General features: G+C 45.1%; 1 protein-coding gene across 4 annotated transcripts in view; it reads right to left on the bottom strand.

Annotated features, from left to right (window-relative positions):
* LOC126988722 (homeobox protein AKR-like) overlaps positions 1-19,791 on the bottom strand; it is a 48,922-nt gene that overhangs the window by 3,838 nt on the left and 25,293 nt on the right. For 2 of the 4 annotated variants that reach the window (XM_050847081.1, XM_050847083.1), the window contains exon 2: positions 3,078-3,301. In XM_050847081.1, the coding sequence (XP_050703038.1) occupies positions 3,078-3,301 (224 nt within the window). Of the gene's footprint in view, positions 1-3,077; positions 3,302-3,692; positions 3,715-7,975; positions 8,980-19,791 lie in introns of those variants that run through there. The other 2 variants (XM_050847082.1, XM_050847084.1) reach the window with 2 other exon arrangements.

Here is a 19,791-nt window from a genome sequence, read left to right as displayed (position 1 = left end):
CATGTGTGTCTCCAGTGATGCTTTTCCCTGGGTGATAGTTGGTGCTTAGGAAGGGTGTGAAGAAACCAGAGTTCTCACGACTATCAGCCCCTAAAGTGACTTGCCAACAGTTGAAATATACTTATACACCTTTGCACAGTCAGTGTTGCAAAACAAACAGCAAAATTTCTGAAGGAGTCTTTGTTTATCAATAACCTTAGTTTGAGTGTTGCCTGCCATAGTACCACTTGTGGAGGGCACTTATTTTAAGATAAGAAGTCGAAATAACCACACCTTCAGGAATAATCCCAATTTTAACATTAAATTATATTATCCTAAAGATGCTAAAGCAAAACAGCCCTGTACCCAAATTTTCAGGAGACAAAGGTTCTCGTGATGTATTCTGGTGTTGCAAGGTAAATATGGGCCAGCGTACCCTCGCAACTCAATGGTCATATTTAACATCTACTGACGCAAACCTCTGGGAGGCTGAGTGTGGCCCAGCGTGTATAGCCAATGTAGTCTATTCACTATGCCTGTAATTAAAAATTTAATAATATTTTTTATGCCCTTTCTGTCCTGAATCCTCAAAGCTTTAAGGATAAAGAGTGCCTCCTATTGTCCTTAAAAACTGTGCTTCCGTGCTGACACCCTGCTTGGTCAAACTCTTTCGTGTCTGCCTTTTGAACATTTATTTTTTCTTCCAGCTGAAAGTACACCTACACATCTGTGTCTATTTAGGGTGATCACTCTATCCCTTCAAACTACTGTCCAATAGCTTTGCTTTCTTGTCTTTTTCAGTTTTTTTAAACAACCCTTAACAGGATTTTTTTTTTTTTAAATATATGTAAATGGTCAACTCGCTTTCACATGACCAGTACAATGATTCCTGTGGTGTAGTGGTTAGCTAGCCTAACTATGAATCTGTGGCCTGGGTTTAGTCCTGGCCTAGGGTAGCAGGTGTCCCGCTCACCCAGCTGTTGACCTCCCATTCAAGGTGGTCAACAAATGGGTACGTACACCGTGGTAACTTGGACGTCACCCTGACCCTGTGTGTAAAGATAACAACTTCTTACCAACTACAGGCTCAAGGACCAGTGAGATGGAGGCAACTTAGCGTATGCCTCAAACATCATCTTGACAACATTCCTCACATTTACATTGGTAAGTTAAGTTTGTTATGGCCTTCATAACTTACTTTGATCGTTATTCTTTCAGGGCAAATCTAGAAACCTAAACTTAATTGGTTTGTATATTTTTCAAGAACATAATTTCCTTTCTCTTTATATTAAAAAATGCGGGTATTCTGCTCCTTTGCACTTATCTAGCACACAGACACATGCTCTCTCTCTCTCTCTCACACAACCTGAATAGATAGGTCATTGTGGCTTATCTATTTATCTTATCTCTCTCTCCTCACTATGTAGGTAGCTCCACCATTTTGCAGAGGGCACTGGCCGGGGCTCGCGAGTCTGACACGTGATCAGACCATGGCGAATGAAAAAAAATAGAAAGTAAAACAAAAGAAAAGGAAAGTATTGACTGTGGTGGTGGTGGTGGTGGTTAAGTTCACATGGACATCTATCAATGGAAGAAGCTACCCACCAAAAAGTCGGAGAAAAAAACCCATCATAGGCAGAAACAAGGTAAAGTCGGGGCCATTCACTACAGCTGCACGTGGCCTCAGAGCTCATCTCCGTCACACAAGCAAGAGTTCACACTGGTACATGTATCTATGGAAGAAGCTACCCACCAAAAAGTCAGAGAAAAAAACCCATCATAGGCAGAAACAAGGTAAAGTTGGGGCCATTCACTACAGCTGCGCGTGGCCTCAGAGCTCATCTCCGTCACACAAGCAAGAGTTCACACTGGCACATGTATCTATGGAAGAAGCTACCCACCAAAAAGTCAGAGAAGAAAACCCATCATAGGCAGAAACAAGGTAAAGTTGGGGGCATACACTACAGCTGCGCATGGCCTCAGAGCTCATCTCCGTCACACAAACAAGAGTTCACACGGGCACATGTATCTATGGAAGAAGCTACCCACCAAAAAGTCAGAGAAAAAAACCCATCATAGGCAGAAACAAGGTAAAGTTGGGGCCATTCACTACAGCTGCGCGTGGCCTCAGAGCTCATCTCCGTCACACAAGCAAGAGTTCACACGGGCACATGTATCTATGGAAGAAGCTACCCACCAAAAAGTCAGAGAAGAAAACCCATCACAGGCAGAAACAAGGTAAAGTCGGGGCCATTCACTACAGCTGGCGTGGCCTCAGAGCTCATCTCCGACACACAAGCAAGAGTTCACACTGGTACATCTATCTATGGAAGGATTTCAAACTACACACCAAAAGTCAGGAAAAAAAAAAAAAAAATAAAAAAACATAGCTAGACACGAGATACAGGTAAAATTGAGGACATACGTTACAGCTGCGCGTGACCTCGGTGCTCATCTCTGTCACACAAACAAGAGTTCACATGGGCACACTATCTATGGAAGAAGCTACGTACTAAAAATTCGTGAAAAAATTATAGCTAGACACAAGATGCAGGTCAAATTGAGGGCATACGTTACAGCTGCGCGTGACCTCGGTGCTCATCTCTGTCACATAAACAAGAGTTCACATGGGCACACTATCCATGGAAGAAGCTACATACTAAAAATTCAGGAAAAAATTATAGCTAGACACAAGATGCAGGTCAAATTGAGGGCATACGTTACAGCTGCGCGTGACCTCGGTGCTCATCTCTGTCACATAAACAAGAGTGCAAAAAAAAATCTGAAAAAATCGTAGCCTGAAACAAGTTAATATTGGGGGCAAACGTTATGGCTGCGCGTGACCTCGGTGCTCATCTTTGTCACATAAACAAGAGTGCAAAAAAATCGGAAAAAATCGTAGCCTGAAACAAGATGATATTGGGGGCATACGTCATGGTTGCGCGTGGTCTCCGTGCTCATCCCCGTAACACACACAAAAGCTCCTACTTCTTACCTGGAGGACCGAAAAAACAAGATGATATTGGCATCATACGTTATGGCTGCGCATGGTGTCAGTGCTCATCCCCGTACCACAAACAAGAGCTCCTACTTCTTACCTGGAGGACCGAGAGGTTGGCTGCCCGCGAGAGCTGCAGCTTCTCCTCGTCTGAAGGGTAGGCGTTGTAGCGGTGGTCATAGAGCCACTTCTTCAGGATCTTAACGGACTCCTTGGGCAGGTTGCCTCGCCGCTTCCTAGCCGCCGCCGCCGCCGCCCGCAGGTACGAGTCGTCCCCGCCGGAGGAAGGCTCGTCGGTGCTGGATGAGGATGACCGTTCACGTGCTGCGGGAGACACGCTCGTCAGTTCCTCATGTAGGTGATGATGATGATAATAGGTAAAAATAAATGGGACACACTCAACTCCTGCTGTGGGCGTAACGATGATAAAGATAATAATTAATATATCATCACCTTCGTAAAATAATCGCCTAAGTCATTTTTTATCGATTTCCAGGTTTTTGTCTACATCAATTTTTCATCACGTGACGCCCATTTTTGTACAGTTGCCTTCATCATTCAAGGTTTGAGTGTTCTAGAATTGGCCTTTTCATTTCTGCCTAAATCTTGAGCCAAATGAGATAATGACAGTTCTTTTCTGATTTCCTGAAAAGTAGAAAATAATGACTTAGGCGCTTTGTTTACAAAGGTGACGATAGGGGACAAGTTAGTTAACTCATGCAGTTGACGTGATGATCATGGAGGTAGAATTGGTGGAGTCGACATCAGCCCTAAAAAATAATCTGCCGAGCTGTCATTTTTAGGGCCGCAAGGTTGTGGACACTTGCCAGGTGTTGTCAGGTCAGACTCCCTTAGCAGCGGGGATCATATTTCTTAATGGTCCCTCTAAGCGAGAGAAATGAGAAAAAAATCATCACTCACACAAACCATTTCATAATATATATCAAAGCATTTGTGATCAGTTTATGCATCATCCATTTTGGGGGGTTTATATCAAGGCACAAATTTGGCCCGTCGCTGCTACCGGGTTAATGGGCTCGGCCAGGCTCGCCCTCCTGGATTTCCGCCGCTGTATGGTATTTCTGAAATATATACCGCATCAATAAATGAACGGTAATAAAAAACACCACCATCAGGAGGTAGTGACTGAGGTAGTGGGCGTGAGCTCGCACCAGGATATCCCTCATCTTGCGGCCCTAAAATTAACAGTTCGGCGGATTCACCTCAATGAATGGGATAACGGGCCGTGTCGACTCCACCAATTCTACCTCCATGGTGATGATAACAGATAATAATAAATGTGAGGCGCACTCAATTCCCGGTGAAGGCGTGGATGATGATGACGATAATTGATAGTTTATTGTTGCACGTAAACAACAAAGGAGAAGTTAGGAGCATGCCATCCCAACCCCCAGGCAGGACAGAGTGTGATTATACAACTAAGGATACATGTGGAAGTAGCACCAGGAAACTAAAAAGATACAATGGTAGGGTAAAAATAATAGAAGGAAGGAAAGACGAAGGAAAAAAGGAAAGAGTAACAGTAGTTTTTCTTTTTTCACCCTGAGGCACAGAGAAAATACACACACAAAAATAAAAATGAAAGTGCCAATATACAGAGCTGCATTTTTTATATTGATTGATAGTTTATTGTTGCAAGTAAACAACAAAGGAGAAGGGAGGAACATGCCATCCCAACCCCAAGGCAGTGCAGTATATTACGGTATGAAAACAGCTCAAGGTCATAAAACAAGCCCGCCAAGCGCTGCTCCAACAAAGAGAATGGAGAATGAGTGGCCAAAGAGATTAATTCGTTTTTCACTTTTCAGGGTGTCTTGATAACGGATTGTATTTACCTAGTTGTAGTTTTATAGGGCCAGGGCTTTACGCTCGTGTAGTCCCGTCTCCGTATCTACATTTATCCAACTTTTCCTTAAAGCTTTGCACACTCCTCGCCGATACTACATCCTCACTTAGCCTGTTCCAAGCCTCTATATTTCTTTGTGGGAAGCTATATTAATACGGTGATACTGAGATTAGGGTAAGATGTACAGCTTTCACTCTAGCACCACACAACCCATACAAACAGAAGGCCTGCCACTCACGCCACCATGGTCTGTCAACTGTCACTGGACCAACACAGTATGACATTATCAGCTGTCACTTGCTCCAGCTGAACCCGGAGACATGTGATAAGTACTTGTTTTTGTCCTTAGTCTCCTGAATATATCTACTTATCACAAACTCGATTCTTTTACTGGTCCCTGTTTACTCATTCTAGGGAAAGTAACGAAATTTAGCCATCAGAAACTACGGTATGTTAGTATTTTTATATATTCTTTACTTTGTTTCCGTCTAAACTTTCAGTGATCCTTGGTTGCTCATTCTAGTTAACCTAACGAAATTTTGCGATCAGAAATTCGGTTGGAGTGACTTTGGTAAGAATATTAACGTTTTTTACTTCAATTTGCTTCAGTCTGGATTCTTTAAGTGATCCTTGGTTGCTCATTCTAGTTAACTTAACGAAATTTTGCCATCAGAAATTCGGTTGGAGTGACTTTGGTAAGAATATTAACGTTTTTTCTTTACTTTGCTTCAGTCTAGATTCTTTTAGTTCCTGTTTACTCGTTCCAGTTAAAAGTGACTAAATTTAGGTAAGAATATTAGGTAACGTTTTTTCTTCACTTTGCTTCAGTCTAGATTCTTTTAATTCCTGTTTACTCGTTCCAGTTAAGTGACGAAATTTACCTCACTTAAATAAAAAAGACTATTGAAAGAGTATCATTTTTTTCTCTACTTTGTTTCAGTATGACGAGCAACACTTCCTTAGATTCAGTCACATCTTCAAACGATAAATAAGAATCTGGAAACGTCAAGAGTATGGGAGAAGTAATGATTGCTTGCCACGGATCAGAGAATAACAGAACAAAGGAAATGCCAACTGGGAAACTTGTGAACTATGAATGGAATGTAAAGTATTTCGCTGGCGTTGTGTTCTGATAAGCAGTGATAACCAAGGCTGGGAAAGAATCATATTTTCATGCACATATACTACACACTCATCGAAACAAAAAAGCAGAATTGTGAATGGGAATACGGTAAAGAGTAGGCCTATTTTTCACTGAGGCAAAGAAGCGAGTGACAGGTGGATGGATAAGTATTTATAATTGTAAAGAAAGCAGCTCAACGGAAAACAACAACAACCGCTAAGCACTAATTTAATATATATTGTCAACGACACTCATCACCGCAGGCCAGTCAGGAACCGCCGGAAATGCAACGTTCACCCAGACACTAACGTTCTAATATTTGACGGTTTACATGAATCCATTTCCATGCTGGCCGGTGACTCGTTGGGGGTGTGATGTAACCGGTCCTACTGAACGGCTGTGAGTGGCCTGCCCAAAATAAATTCAACTTTTTTTCATCTCATAAATATTACAAGTAGCGTCTCTCTCTCTCTCTCTCTCTCTCTCTCTCTGTCACACACACACACCTTGAAAAGAGTTCATTGTGGCTTATCTATTCATTTACATAGATAAATCATAACACACGAATGATGATGATGATGATGATGATGATAGGCAATTCAACAAGTTTGAGGAATAAGGAAACACGTGTGTACTGAGGTGAGTGTACTTCTTCAGAACTGGTTTCCCTGAAATTTCCATGAAGAAACTAGTCGGTAATACCCTCACCTCAACACACCCGTTTCCTTTCTCCTCCGTCAATTATGATAGCAATAATAATAATAGTATACAGTTCAATCTTATATGGGTTCCAGTGCTGGTTTACATTAGAGATTATCCATAAGAATCTGAAAGTTCACATCCCTAAATCCGAGGATCCGGTATATTACTGTTATCATTGATGCTAGACTATCCTCGACCCACGGGACAGGTTAGGTTAGGAGCATCCTCAATATCAGCCTTCCGTGTGCTTGCAGGCTTCGTGCACGAGGATGGTGAGGGATGAGCAACGTCCCCAAACCGTCCTGGCCTTAAATAGCAACGGACATAATCCACAAAGAAAGATACCCGATGAAGTGAACCTGATTGATAAGCATCACCTCTGGAGGTTATCGCGCTGTAAACAAGTCTTCTACACAGATAAGGGCCCTTCGTTAGATAGGCTATCAATGGCACCATTATACCAGCCCCACAAGCCACTTCAACTGGCCATCCCATGTCCTCACGAAGAAAAACCTCTAAGTCCAAGAAAAATGAGGAAGGGGAAGCCTCGGCTGCAGGACATCACCTAAATGTAGGCTGCCTTAACCCGCAGAGTTTAACGGCGGTCTGTCAGTGAGCTGTCAAAATGCTAAACGGCCGAGCGCTGGAAGAGGATAATGACAATAGCCGGAGGACACACGTGGCATGTCGCAGCGCATCATAAGTGTCACTGAAATGCACGAACATATAATTCTGTTCATTTCGGTATAAACCACTAATATACATGACCCTGTTAATCAATACTTTATCTGTATATAAGGGTGACAAATTATGTTAGAGGCTCTAAGCGCACGAGTATTCACAGCAGCATGACAGCGCTCGCCACCCTGCCTGCCTGCCTTAGCTCGGTCTGGTGACGCTCAAACTGGTTTGAGTGACGCAGACACCGCCACCCTTCAAACCCTCCTCACATCCTACACCCTCCTCCGTCTGCCCCGCACTCCACAGACGTCAAGTATTCCACCGAGCTACTGACTGCACATGGACTAAACTGTCATTCAAGGACATTGAGGTCTATTGAGAGCCCTGAGGTAACCAGTAAGATTATACCAGTGTGTGTGTGTGTGTGTGTGTGTGTGTGTGTTGCTTGCAGTTCAACGCATTGTGCAATATATATCTGAGATTCTACATTCTTGTATCTCACATAAATAATAATCACTGCACTCAGCCTTTGTAGAATGTGACATTACTCCAAGTCTTCATAATACTCCTGCACGCACAGTCCCGCCACACTAATCCTTCGGTATGCCAGCAGACACAAACCAACCTTTAGTAGCCACGAACATGTCATCGTGCGAGGAGTTGTCGGAGTAGTAGTGCATGCTGGTGGTAGGGGGGGTTGCAGGACGCGTGAGGCAGCACGTGGGGCTTCCTTCACTCACACTGGCGTACGCTGGCCAAACGATCGTGAATTAAACAGTTTCTAAGTATCACTTTTTCGCCCGTTCCTCGCGTCCTCAGGTTTCGGGGGAGGAACAGCAAACAGGTTGTCTGGGGGTGCTCAGTGACTTGCTTGGCGGGCGGGTTTGTCACAAATTCCACCTTGGAACCTGTTGTAGCTAGACCCAAAAACACAAGATTTCCTCCGTAACGTTCTGCAGCAAAATCTCAGCGGTCTTCTGTATGCGTCAAAGGAGAGTAACTCCAGTATCTCCGGCCGCTGACACAAGGAGGTGGCCACGTGGTGCTGGAGAGCGCGCCAAACACTGACTCCATCCACTTCACTGTTAAACTTTCACCTCTGGCTTGGTGACACTGTTAGCAGCTCCCCAAACCATCCTCAGCATTCCGACACTATCAAAACGTTCACTTGGTCGAAATCACAGCGTAAGATCACTCAACATTGCTAGTGGAAGTCTGCTGTTCTCTTCCCAGCTCTCCCACCACGTGACTGACGTTGGTGTGCCCGGCAGCAGGCTGGCCTGCCCGCCTCGCTGAAGACCAGCCTTGAGGGGCCCAGCCAGGGACGGGGAGGGGGAATGGGAGGAGCCAAGCGAGGCCCGGAGGGAGGGTGCGCGGGTCTGGGAGGGTTGACAGTCACCCTTACAACAATAGCTTTTCGTACTGCCATTTCTCATAAGCAGAACTGTCAGTTCTGTACATCCGACTTTTACGAAATGGTGGAGAGTACTTCGTTATGCGCTATGTGATTCCTTTTCTCCCTAGCATGTTTTGTTTAGAATTCCTGTCGCGGGAAAGATTTAGAAGGCAGAGGAGGGAGGCCAAGGGGCTGCCATTTAATACACATTTTTGAGATTGCCATGAGATCCTGTGATAACTTACTTTGCTCCATGCGATAATAAAAATAGGTAAATATAACGATAACAATAGTAAAGAGGCAAATCGAATTAATAAATGCTTCAGTAACGATACAGCAACCTACATATTTCCAGACACGCGTTCAGGTGTCAGGAATGGGAGCGTCCCTCCCTACATAGATCTTGGTCCCTCCCAAGATCCCTACCAGCTGGGAATGTTTTCCTAAAGCTACGCAACCAAGCCCCCGGAGTCTGGAGCGAGCGGCCTCGAGCTGGTCACCCCTTGCCCAATCCTGCATCACGTCTCAGCATCTTGCTTGGTCAGCGTTACATATGAGAACTCGGTTAAGACTACCACTATTGCGACAATAAAAATATGACCACCCTCGTCGCTCCTTACTACGACGTGCATATCTTTCATGGTAGGTGTATTTTTCCGGATATTTTTAAAGCATTGTTTGCGATAATCATTACAGTTAATACATTCATCACGCATATTTCGACGAGTGATTCTACGGAGGCGGGAGGTGGACGGGGCCACAGACCGATAAGCCTCCCAGACGGACGATGGCGACACTTTTATACAATAACATTCTTGTGTGGTGGCGGGCCGCGTACACGCAAATATGCACGTCATGAGCATTATTTTTTGTCGCGGAAAGTGAGCCGTATGATAAGACAGGCTGGCCATCTTTATCACACCACGTATACGTAAACACGCCGTAATTTTTGTCCAGCTCATAAGTGAAAACAGGAGTCAGGGATGCTGGTAGGCTGTGCTGGGCTGACGCGCCGCACCCCCACACAGCTTTGGACTTCAATGAAAATACTGGTTCACTTGCCATCAAAACTAGTATTCTCAGACATCTTTTTTTCTTAATACATTTTAACTGAGCCAATTATGTGGAAAGTAAAAACTCCCCAGCTAATCCTGTCTGGACAAAGACTGCCAGCCCTAGATAGACTATCTCGCGCCCTTCATCCGCCTCTGCCTGGCGCTATTATGGGCTGGGGGGCTGCCAGTCGACGCCGCGCCACCAACCCCGCCATGGAAGGTAGGCTGGCTACGCGCCTCCGCCTACGTCCCACCCCAGTCCCCCTCCTCCCTCCCCGAACCACCGGGCGGCCTTGGTAAAGAGCAGCAGCTCTGCCTGGGTACTGGCGAGGGAAGACAAGGCTCCAGCGTCCAATCGTTTGCCTCACTGCAACATTTACCTCAATCACTTCCGTACACACTCCAAGGATTGCTCTCTCTCTCTCTCTCTCTCTCTCTCTCTCCGTGTGTGTGTGTGATAAACAATATTTACGCATGTCGGTATCTGCTGCTTGAGAACACGGGGCTACCTACACCAAAACAATCATATTCCACACAATTAATAAGTTGAACAAGATAAATGAAATCATAAATCAAACAAAATAACTATGCGAAAACTTTCGACTCATAATGCTGTTGCCTTACTGCAATAGGTCATAGAGCACTCATTCATGTTAACATTAGCTAATCTTTGTTGTGCATGCATCTATGAGGACAGGACCTTGCTCGACAAGAAGTTGCACGTCGTAGCTACGTGCGTGTGGGGTGGGTGCCCCGTCATGACCTTCTGAGTGATGCTTTGTTTAACATGTTACAACGTCAGGAAGAGAAATGCTACCCAGAGCTATACCAGACAATCAAGGGGGAAGGCGGCGACCAACAGCATTTCCGGGTGGTTTCAGGGGCTTGGTTAGGGCCCTCACCCAAAGCTTCCCTCCCGCTCTAGCTTTAATTCTGTCCTTGGCGCCTGTAGCGTAAGCCAGATAACATGTCTACATGAGGCAGCGTGGTATAGAGTTGAGGAACCCCGCCGCGGCTTGAATTCCATAAGCCCTCCCGGCGAGGCGCGTGTTTGAGGTGGTGGGTTGGCGCGTGAGGGGACGAAAGGATGTTTTTGAAGTGTGTGGCATTCCCTGCCAGGCCGCCATTACCCGGCCAGACCGATTCCCTGTCCTAAGAGCCCAGCCTCCCCGCAGGACTGGCTGTGGGTGGTAGGCAGGCAGCCCCAATGCATGAAGCTTCCATTGCTGGCTGCCCCATGTTCCGCCCGCTTGCACCAAGCACATTCAATTAAAATAACCTGCACTACACATTTTGACACGCATTTGACCTCTACGTGTGGGAATATAGGCCACAATTGAGGTGAGTCGGGTTCTCATGGGCGTTTTTGTTTTTTTTTGTTTCTTCTCACATTCATGGTGCAGAAGCCGTGTCAAATTATCATTAGATTCATACTACCCATGAAAATACGAGCACATACGAAAATTTATAAAATGTGGATGTGCAAGCCCAAATATATTTGATATGAGCCGAAATCCTCCCCGTTCTGCAAGTATCCAGATTAACAATGTGTTTAGAATGATAACTGTCAACGGCTGCCGTTATACAAGACTGCACGCATGACACGCTGGCTCCGTCACATCCCATCGATAGAAGAGTCGACCATAGTAACAGGCGATGGGAAGATGGGCTACAAGGGTTGGATAAACCAGCAATGGGTCAGTGGTGGCGGCTTGCACCCAACACCCAAGCTACCGACGCCGCCGCCTCTTGCTACGCCGCCTGTCTGGGCAAGACTAGAGTTGCGTAATACTTGAACGCGCACGACAGACTTGCCCCGTGAACGTTCATCTCCTCCCATGGCCTTCACCAAACCCTTACGTCAGTAGCACATAATGAGTTTATTGGGGTCGGTGAAACGAAGGAGTGTAGTGTCACGCGGCTCAGGACAGCGTCAGTTACCTTCCTCCATGGCCCATAAAAGCACAAGTGGTAACTCAAGATTCCTGGCGGCCCAGCGTCTCCTCAACCAACCTGAAACACTCAAGGCCATCTCCGTGCCAAAAGTCGCCAGCCGCCTCGTTTTGCAATGTTTGGGCACCTGTGGGCTTCATAATCACCAATCACTATACACAAACACATGTACGAGTAAACGTTTCAGCCTACTACCTGTTGACTGTACCAGAGATCCGTGGCGAGCGGCGGTCAGGCTCAGGACGATTCAAGAAGTGGCGAGTGGCTTGTTAAAATAATGTAGACAGAGGGGTGAAACAACATTCCCGAGGTGTCACAGCCGGTCTATTAAATGCGTTGCGTGCTGCGATTTGGCAAGCACATTACTGGCATCCACGTGTTACAAGGAAGCAAGCTTTTACTAATGATTTTCTTGCCGTCGAGCTGTCCAATGCATCCAAGAGACGCAAGGGTGAATGAGGAGGAATGGTCAGCGGTGTGCAGTCTGGATTCTTTTTCCCCCGCAGTAATCTGTAATTCATGATGTGCGCGTGTGACGGGAGTGAGGAAGGGTACGGGTTGGGCAAGTGTGTGGCGGCCTAAAGACAATGTGACGGCCGCGGCGCCACAACAATACCACCATTATTCAGAGGCTGTGACAGGCTCTCCTCAACCCAGCCCCTCTCACGCCAGACAAGCAGATTTTACTGTGTTCTTTTTGTGTTTCCTTCAAGTTTTCGCGAACTTGACCATTTATATAAAGATAACCATGGACATAAACTTTGTATTTGTATTTTTTATGGTAAAGGAAACAGCTCAAGGGCAATAAACAGAAATAAACAGCATAGTAGTAGTAGTAGTAGTAGTAATAATAGTAGTAGTAGTAGTTGTTTGTAGTTTTATATTAGTAGTGGTGGTGATGGTGGGGGCTCAAGGGCAATAAACAAATAAACAGAATAGTAGTAGTAGTAGTAGTAGTAGAAGTAGTAGTAGTAGTTGTTTGTAGTTTTATATTAGTAGTGGTGGTGGCGGTGATAGTAGGATAAACATTACAAACCAAAAGCTCGACACCGCAAAATGAAGACAATCCATCAAATAAACTGTACATTCATGGTAAGCAGAAATCTTGGTCGGTAACTGAGGAGTCTGGCCAATCAGCAGAGAGAGTTTGTGGGAGTGGTGGCCCTCCTCTGTCCCATTGGCTGGCCAGTGTTGTGTTAGCCACTCGTCGACATGATGCTGCTGTTTGTCCTTCAAGAGCAGCGGCTGAGGTTATGGATGTGTATGAGAATGCACTCATCTCCACCCACTATTAATTCGCTGCGGGACATCGGCATTTTCTAACGTTGTCCGCCTATGTTTGATGTTACTGCACTATATCCTGCTCCAGCAAAATTACTCTCAATTTCATCTTTTCAACTGGTCCTGTCTGCACTGACTTCTACAATTTCTGGGTTCTCACTGTTACTTTAGCTGTCTATCTCATCAGTTCTATGCATGACATGACCCGCACAAGTCCTTTCAAACACCACAAAGTAATTTCCCTTTCCAGGCTACATCAATTTCTCATGTTTCAAGACACTGGTATCATTTGAAATTAATAAGATTAGGGTTCCTATTATTGCAGTGGTGGTCAGCAATAGTAGAATGTGAGACTTTAGTGATACAGATATTGAAATGACTAAATTACATGCTCTAAACAAAAATAAATAAGGTTCTGGAGTCCGCGTGAGAGGCTGCCCCCCCCACCCACCCCCTTTTCCAAGAAGGCATTGTACAACTCGTCGGAAGGCCGCGGTGCGTTCGTTCAATGGCTTTCCAGGAATTACAAGATTATTACAGGAAACACGAAACATGGTACAATGCAACCACACATAACGAAACTTTTCCTAAATAGACCCTTCGCTGCTTTCATAAATATGCGATAAAATGTACTAAGATGTTACTTTACCATCTTATCAGTTATGTGCATGGTGTGACCCGCCCAAGTCCATACACTAAACGGACATTAAAAAGATCCTGGAGTCGGGAAAGAAAATGTAATTATCGTTGTGCTGGAAGTTTCCTGATGGGAGATGAGTGTTGGTGAAGGCCGAAGGGTGGGGACTGTCAAGGGTGATGCGGAAGACATTTGACAGGGGAGGTTATGCTTGTTACCAGCCAGCAGTCTCTCTCTCTCTCTCTCTCTCTCTCTCTCTCTCTCTCTCTCTCACACACACACACACACACACACACACAAAACAAACAAAAATAAAGTAAAGAAAATTATGAGATATGACAATTTATCAGGCTGAAGAATTTGATGTTTTTTTTCTTTCTTTAATAGTGTGTGTGTGTGTGTGTGTGTGTGTGTGTGTGTGTCGTAGAGACTTGGTTCACGCTCATTATCTAATTACACTCTGCAGAATGAGACAACTTTTCTGCTTGTAACGAGACTAGCATCCTCTTTCATGTAGCTTAAATGCATCTGTCGTCTAAACACCACACACGAGGCTCAATCCTGAATAAATAAACACGCAAAATACTTTCATAACTTTGCTAACGGGTCATAAGACACTGACGAAGGGTGACAATGTGAACAACCTATGCCATGACTCAGAGACAGCAAACACCCACTACACATCTAGGTTTTTATTACACCCGGTGAACTTAAACAATGACACAGACACACGGAACGGCTGCCCTGTCACCCAAATCACCCTGCCGTCTCATAACCGTGCTAACGAGGCATAAGACATTGACGATGGGTGACAGTGTGAACAATCTATAGTGACTCAGAGACGGCAAATACCCACTACACATCTTTCTTTCTGGTCTTTTCTTACTTACACCCGGTGAAGTTAAACAAGGACAGTGACGCACGGAACGGCTGCCCTGTCACTCAAATCACGCTGCCGTCCATAAACTGTCCGCCAGGAGTGACTGCAAACTGCTTACACGTGTATTGGCAAGACCTGCAAGACACGATGTGACCTACGTGAAGCCGGCACCCAGGAGTGTATAATTGCAAACACGTGGAGCCTGTCGCAAGCACTGTCGACAAGGTGAGGTGACACAAGGGCAAAGGAGAGCCTGTTGCATCTGGTTCTATCACTCTCACTGTTTTGGAAGTAAGGGATCCAATTACCATCATTATCCTCCTCTTCCTCTATTATTAGTCAAGTTGGAAAGTTTCGTTTAGTCGGCGCAACATCTGTGGTCATATGCCGGAGACAGAAGGGGAAGGAATTATAGGAGAAGGGACACAACCCCCGATTAATACCTGGTACCCATTCACTGCTGGGTGGAGAGGCGCTATCATTAGTAAACTGCAGGACATAATTGTGGGTCATATTCTTAAGCATTTAGGTCGGCGCTGAAGCTCGCATATTTGTCAAGGCTTTCGTGGACATTCTGAGCATTTCCTGGGGCAGTTTTAGGACCCTGGTGGTAGTTTGACCATTCTTCTGTACCATGAACCTAAAAAAAACATTCATTAGAACCCGACTGCTTTCATTTTGGGTCTTAAGAAATCATTGTTGAGACTCTGGTGGTAGTTTGATCGTTCTCCTATTTCACCTCTTAAGAGTAACTGAAATAAAAAAAAGGATGAGGTATACGAGCACAGCCATTTTTCTCTTATGAATTCTACAATTTTTGGGTGGCCACTGATTTGTTACCAGTTAAAAGCATGATAGAACCTGCCCTATTCCACTTCTTCTCAAAGGTCATTAGCATAAGAAGAAAAATTGAACGGAGTGACCACAGCCAGATGTCGCTGGCCTAAAATTCAACAATTTACTTCAATTTACTTCTTTACAGGAGCAGCGAGTAGCGGGCTTTTTTTTATTTTTATTATTGTTTCCTTTTTTTGTGCCCTTGTGCTGTCTCCTTGCTGTAAAAAAAATAATAATAATAATAAATAAAAATCTGGGTAGCCGCTGTTACTTTTGTCTTCAACTTGTTACTAGTTCTACGCATCATATGACGAGGCCTATTACGCTTTTCCATAGACATTACAATAAGGAAAACTGTGTGACGGGGTTGGGCACAGGCAGATGTCGTAGGCCTAGGATTCAACAATATCTGGGTAGCCACTCAGTTACTTTGGTCTTCTAGTTATACGCATCATATGACGAGCCCTATTACGCTTCTCCATAGACATTACAATCAGAAAAAAAGATGTGACGGGTTTGGGGATAGGCAGATGTCGGCCCTGGATACTGCAAAATCTGGGGAGCCACTCAGTTACTTTAGTCTTCTAGTTATACGTATCATATGACGAACTCTATTACGCTTCTCCATAGACATTACAATAAGGAAAAATGTGTGAGTGGGTTGGGCATAGGCAGATGTCGGTCCTGGATACTACAATTTCTGGGTAGCCACTCGGTTACTTTGGTCTTCCAGTTATACGCATCATATGACGAGCCCTATTACACTTTTCCATAGACATAACAATAAGGAAAAATGTGTGACGGGGTTGGGCATAGGCAGATGTCAGCCCTGGATACTACAAAATCTGGGGAGCCACTGTTATTTCGGTCAACGCTCGCCCGACAAGACCTGCCAATCCCCACTTATTAGCAGTCATCGCAAAAAAATAAATAAAAAATAAATAAATAAATAAATAAATAAATAAAATAAAGTGTGACGGGGATTGTGCTGTCAGATATAGGCCCACTTGCTATCAGTTATATGAATGATAAAACCTGCCAAAGTCCACTTCTCAAAAAGGCATTACATATAAGAAAAAAATACTATAAAAAATGTGCCGGGGTTAGAGCACAACCAGATGAGGCGAACTAGATTTGAATGAGATGAGCAGCTTCGTGTCGGGCCCAAGGATGCCGAGTGACTGCCAGCTGGCGCCCACACTCTCCGCCGCAAGAGGGCTGGCCAACGCAAAGAAGTCCCAACATAAACACTTTGGAGGTAATCAGCTGGCGGGTTTTCCACATACTAAGGTTGGCGAAGCACGTGAGTAGTCGGTAAAACAAGTGAAAGTCGGGGAGGGGGTGATATGGTCCCTCACTCTCCTCCCCCTCCCCTCCCCTCCTCGCCCCCTCTTTTAGGCACGAGGCAACTACAGATGTCACTGGCGTCACCATCATCACAAATTCACAACGCCCACCATCTCCACGCCAGACAGTGAACGCCACAACAACAACAACATCAACAACAACAACATCAACAACGGGCACTATGTTAAACGTCACCAAAACCAGACGCCGGGAACAGAAAAGTAAAGAAAAAGAAAAAAAGATAATAGAAGAAATTTAAAAGGAAACAAAAAATCCTGAATAACATTGTGAATCTCTTCTATTACGTCTCTCTCTCTCTCTCTCTCTCTCTCTCTCTCTCTCTCTCTCTCTCTCTCTCTCTCCCACACCCCCCCTCTCTCTCTCTCTCTCTCTCTCTCTCTCTCTCTCTCTCTCTCTCTCTCTCTCTCTCTAACCTTCACATATTTTTAGCCGCTTAATTTATCTTCGTGTTTCTCTAGGTGACGCAATCGGGCCAAAACGGAATGCAACAAGTGAATAATGAATAACCTGAGAATATGACTGCCTGTAACATTGATATCCTACTATAACATGGCCCTTCCCTTCTATGTCTGTTTTGCATTCATACTTGCCAAATTCTTCACACTTCCTTTCACTTTCACACTCCCAGCTTTGTTTACAGGAGCGACATTGTGGTTAGGCTATTATCATTATGACTCGTTGTTTCATTATATTAACACTTTTTTATGAGACAATTAAGACGGGTGAGATAATGGAGTCAAGATCTCACGAAGGTTGTTACGCCCCATAATCCTCCCCTTTACAACCCCCGCCATCAACACGACTTCTTTGCCGCTCCTTCCTTGGGCCTACGCCAAACCCACAGCACCCTAATATTAGCAATGGGGGAGGGCTGGCTGGCACACACACACACAGTAATCTACCAACATGAAAAAGAATCACGACTGCTGTAAATAATAATAATGATAATAACAACAACTTAATGTAGCCTATGACTGGGAAATGTACACAAGCTTTTATCGATTAAGGAAAGGTAACATCGCAAAATAACGTGAAACACTACATAAAGAAACGATAAAAAAAAAAAAATCACCAATGAACCAAACGCTGATCAAATCAAGTCCCGTATGAAAGAAAACATCAACAATTGAAAGTTATCTTATTCACTTATCTTAAAACTGGGCATTACGAGCTAGATTCGATTATGTAAGAAAGTAAACAAATGACGTAAGTTAAGGACACACGATGTATAGCCTAATCCTGGGGCAGACATGTGTTAAATATCTAGCATGTCAATATCAATTAAATAATCCTCTAGGCAGACTTGGGTTCACTGCAGCGTTGCCAAATTATCGTACTCATCGCATTGCTTTTTCATTGTTTCTGACCAATAACGAATGCAAAAACAAACAAACAAACATCAATAAATAGGAGTTTTAACGCTAACTTCAATTTTCTATCGTTATTTGTGTAGGTACGAGAGTTTGAGGCTTAAAAGTAATAAAGACGATGTGGTGAATACGATAATCTGGCAACGCTGGTTCACTGTCTTCTATATCATTATCACTTAATCGTATATTCTTTCTTCCGTACACTTATTTTCTATTTTCCTGTTTCTTACATATGCCACTGAACGAAAGAAACCATCCATTATCACTATTACTATTATTATTATTATGTGAAGAGCACTGAGGCCACGCGCAGTTATAGCGTATGCCCACACCTTTACTTTTACATTTATCATTATTATTATTATTCATTTATCTACATTATATATAACATGGAAGCAGGTGGGCGGAGGGGCGGCAGGTGGGAAGGTGAGGCAGGGGAGGGAGACAAACTGTGAGGGGCAGGAAGGTGAGGGAGGGAGGGGGAAGGGAGGGAGAGACAAACTGTGAAGGGGCAGGAAGGTGAGGGAGGGGGAGACAAACTGTGAAGGGCAGGAAGGTGAGGGAGGGGGAAGGAAGGGAGAGACAAACTGTGAAGGGCAGGAAGGGGCGGGAGGGGAAGGAGGAGAGACAAACTGTGAAGGGCAGGAAGGTGAGGGAGGGGGAAGGGAGGGAGAGACAAACTGTGAAGGGCAGGAAGGTGAGGGTGGGAGGGGAAGGAGGAGAGACAAACTGTGAGGGGCAGGAAGGTGAGGGAGGAGAGACAAACTGTGAAGGGCAGGAAGGTGAGGGAGGGGGAAGGGAGGGAGAGACAAACTGTTAAGGGCAGGAAGGTGAGGGAGGGAGGGGGAAGGTAGGGAGAGACAAACTGTGAAGGGCAGGAAGGTGAGGGAGGGGAAGGAGGAGAGACAAACTGTGAAGGGCAGGAAGGTGAGGGAGGGGAAGGAGGAGAGACAAACTGTGAAGGGCAGGAAGGTGAGGTGGGAGGGGAAGGAGGAGAGACAAACTGTGAAGGGCAGGAAGGTGAGGGTGGGAGGGGGAAGGGAGGGAGAGACAAACTGTGAAGGGGCAGGAAGGTGAGGGTGGGAGGGGGAAGGGAGGGAGAGACAAACTGTGAAGGGGCAGGAAGGTGAGGGTGGGAGGGGGAAGGGAGGGAGAGACAAACTGTGAAGGGCAGGAAGGTGAGGGAGGGGGAAGGGAGGGAGAGACAAACTGTGAAGGGCAGGAAGGTGAGGGTGGGAGGGGGAAGGGAGGGAGAGACACACTGGGAGGAGTAGGAAGGGGGGGGCGGGGGACGATGAAGTAAGGATGACTGGTCAGTTCAACGAGGGAACGCGCGTCACCCATCCACCCCTCAGCTGTCAACGCAATCTCTGCCGCCTCCCAACTTTCTTACTTTCTCTCTCCTCCCGCCCAGCGTTACCAGATTGTCGTACTAGGCATACTTTTTTCGTCTGCTTGAGGCCCAAAACTGTCGAGCCTACACTGATAACGATATACATATACAATTAGAGTTCAAATGGTTAATTATCGGTTTTTCTGCGATTGTTATGGGTCAGAAATAGGAAAATACGATGTTCTGAGTACGATAATCTGGTAGCGCTGCAGTTCCGCCACCTCTCCCGACATTGGTTCCTAAATACGAGTCAAAATCAGCTTCATTAACG

Source organism: Eriocheir sinensis, chromosome 70 (assembly GCF_024679095.1).
Source record: "Eriocheir sinensis breed Jianghai 21 chromosome 70, ASM2467909v1, whole genome shotgun sequence".
NCBI classification, from domain to species: domain Eukaryota; kingdom Metazoa; phylum Arthropoda; class Malacostraca; order Decapoda; family Varunidae; genus Eriocheir; species Eriocheir sinensis.
This window is presented reverse-complemented; position numbering and strand designations above follow the sequence as displayed.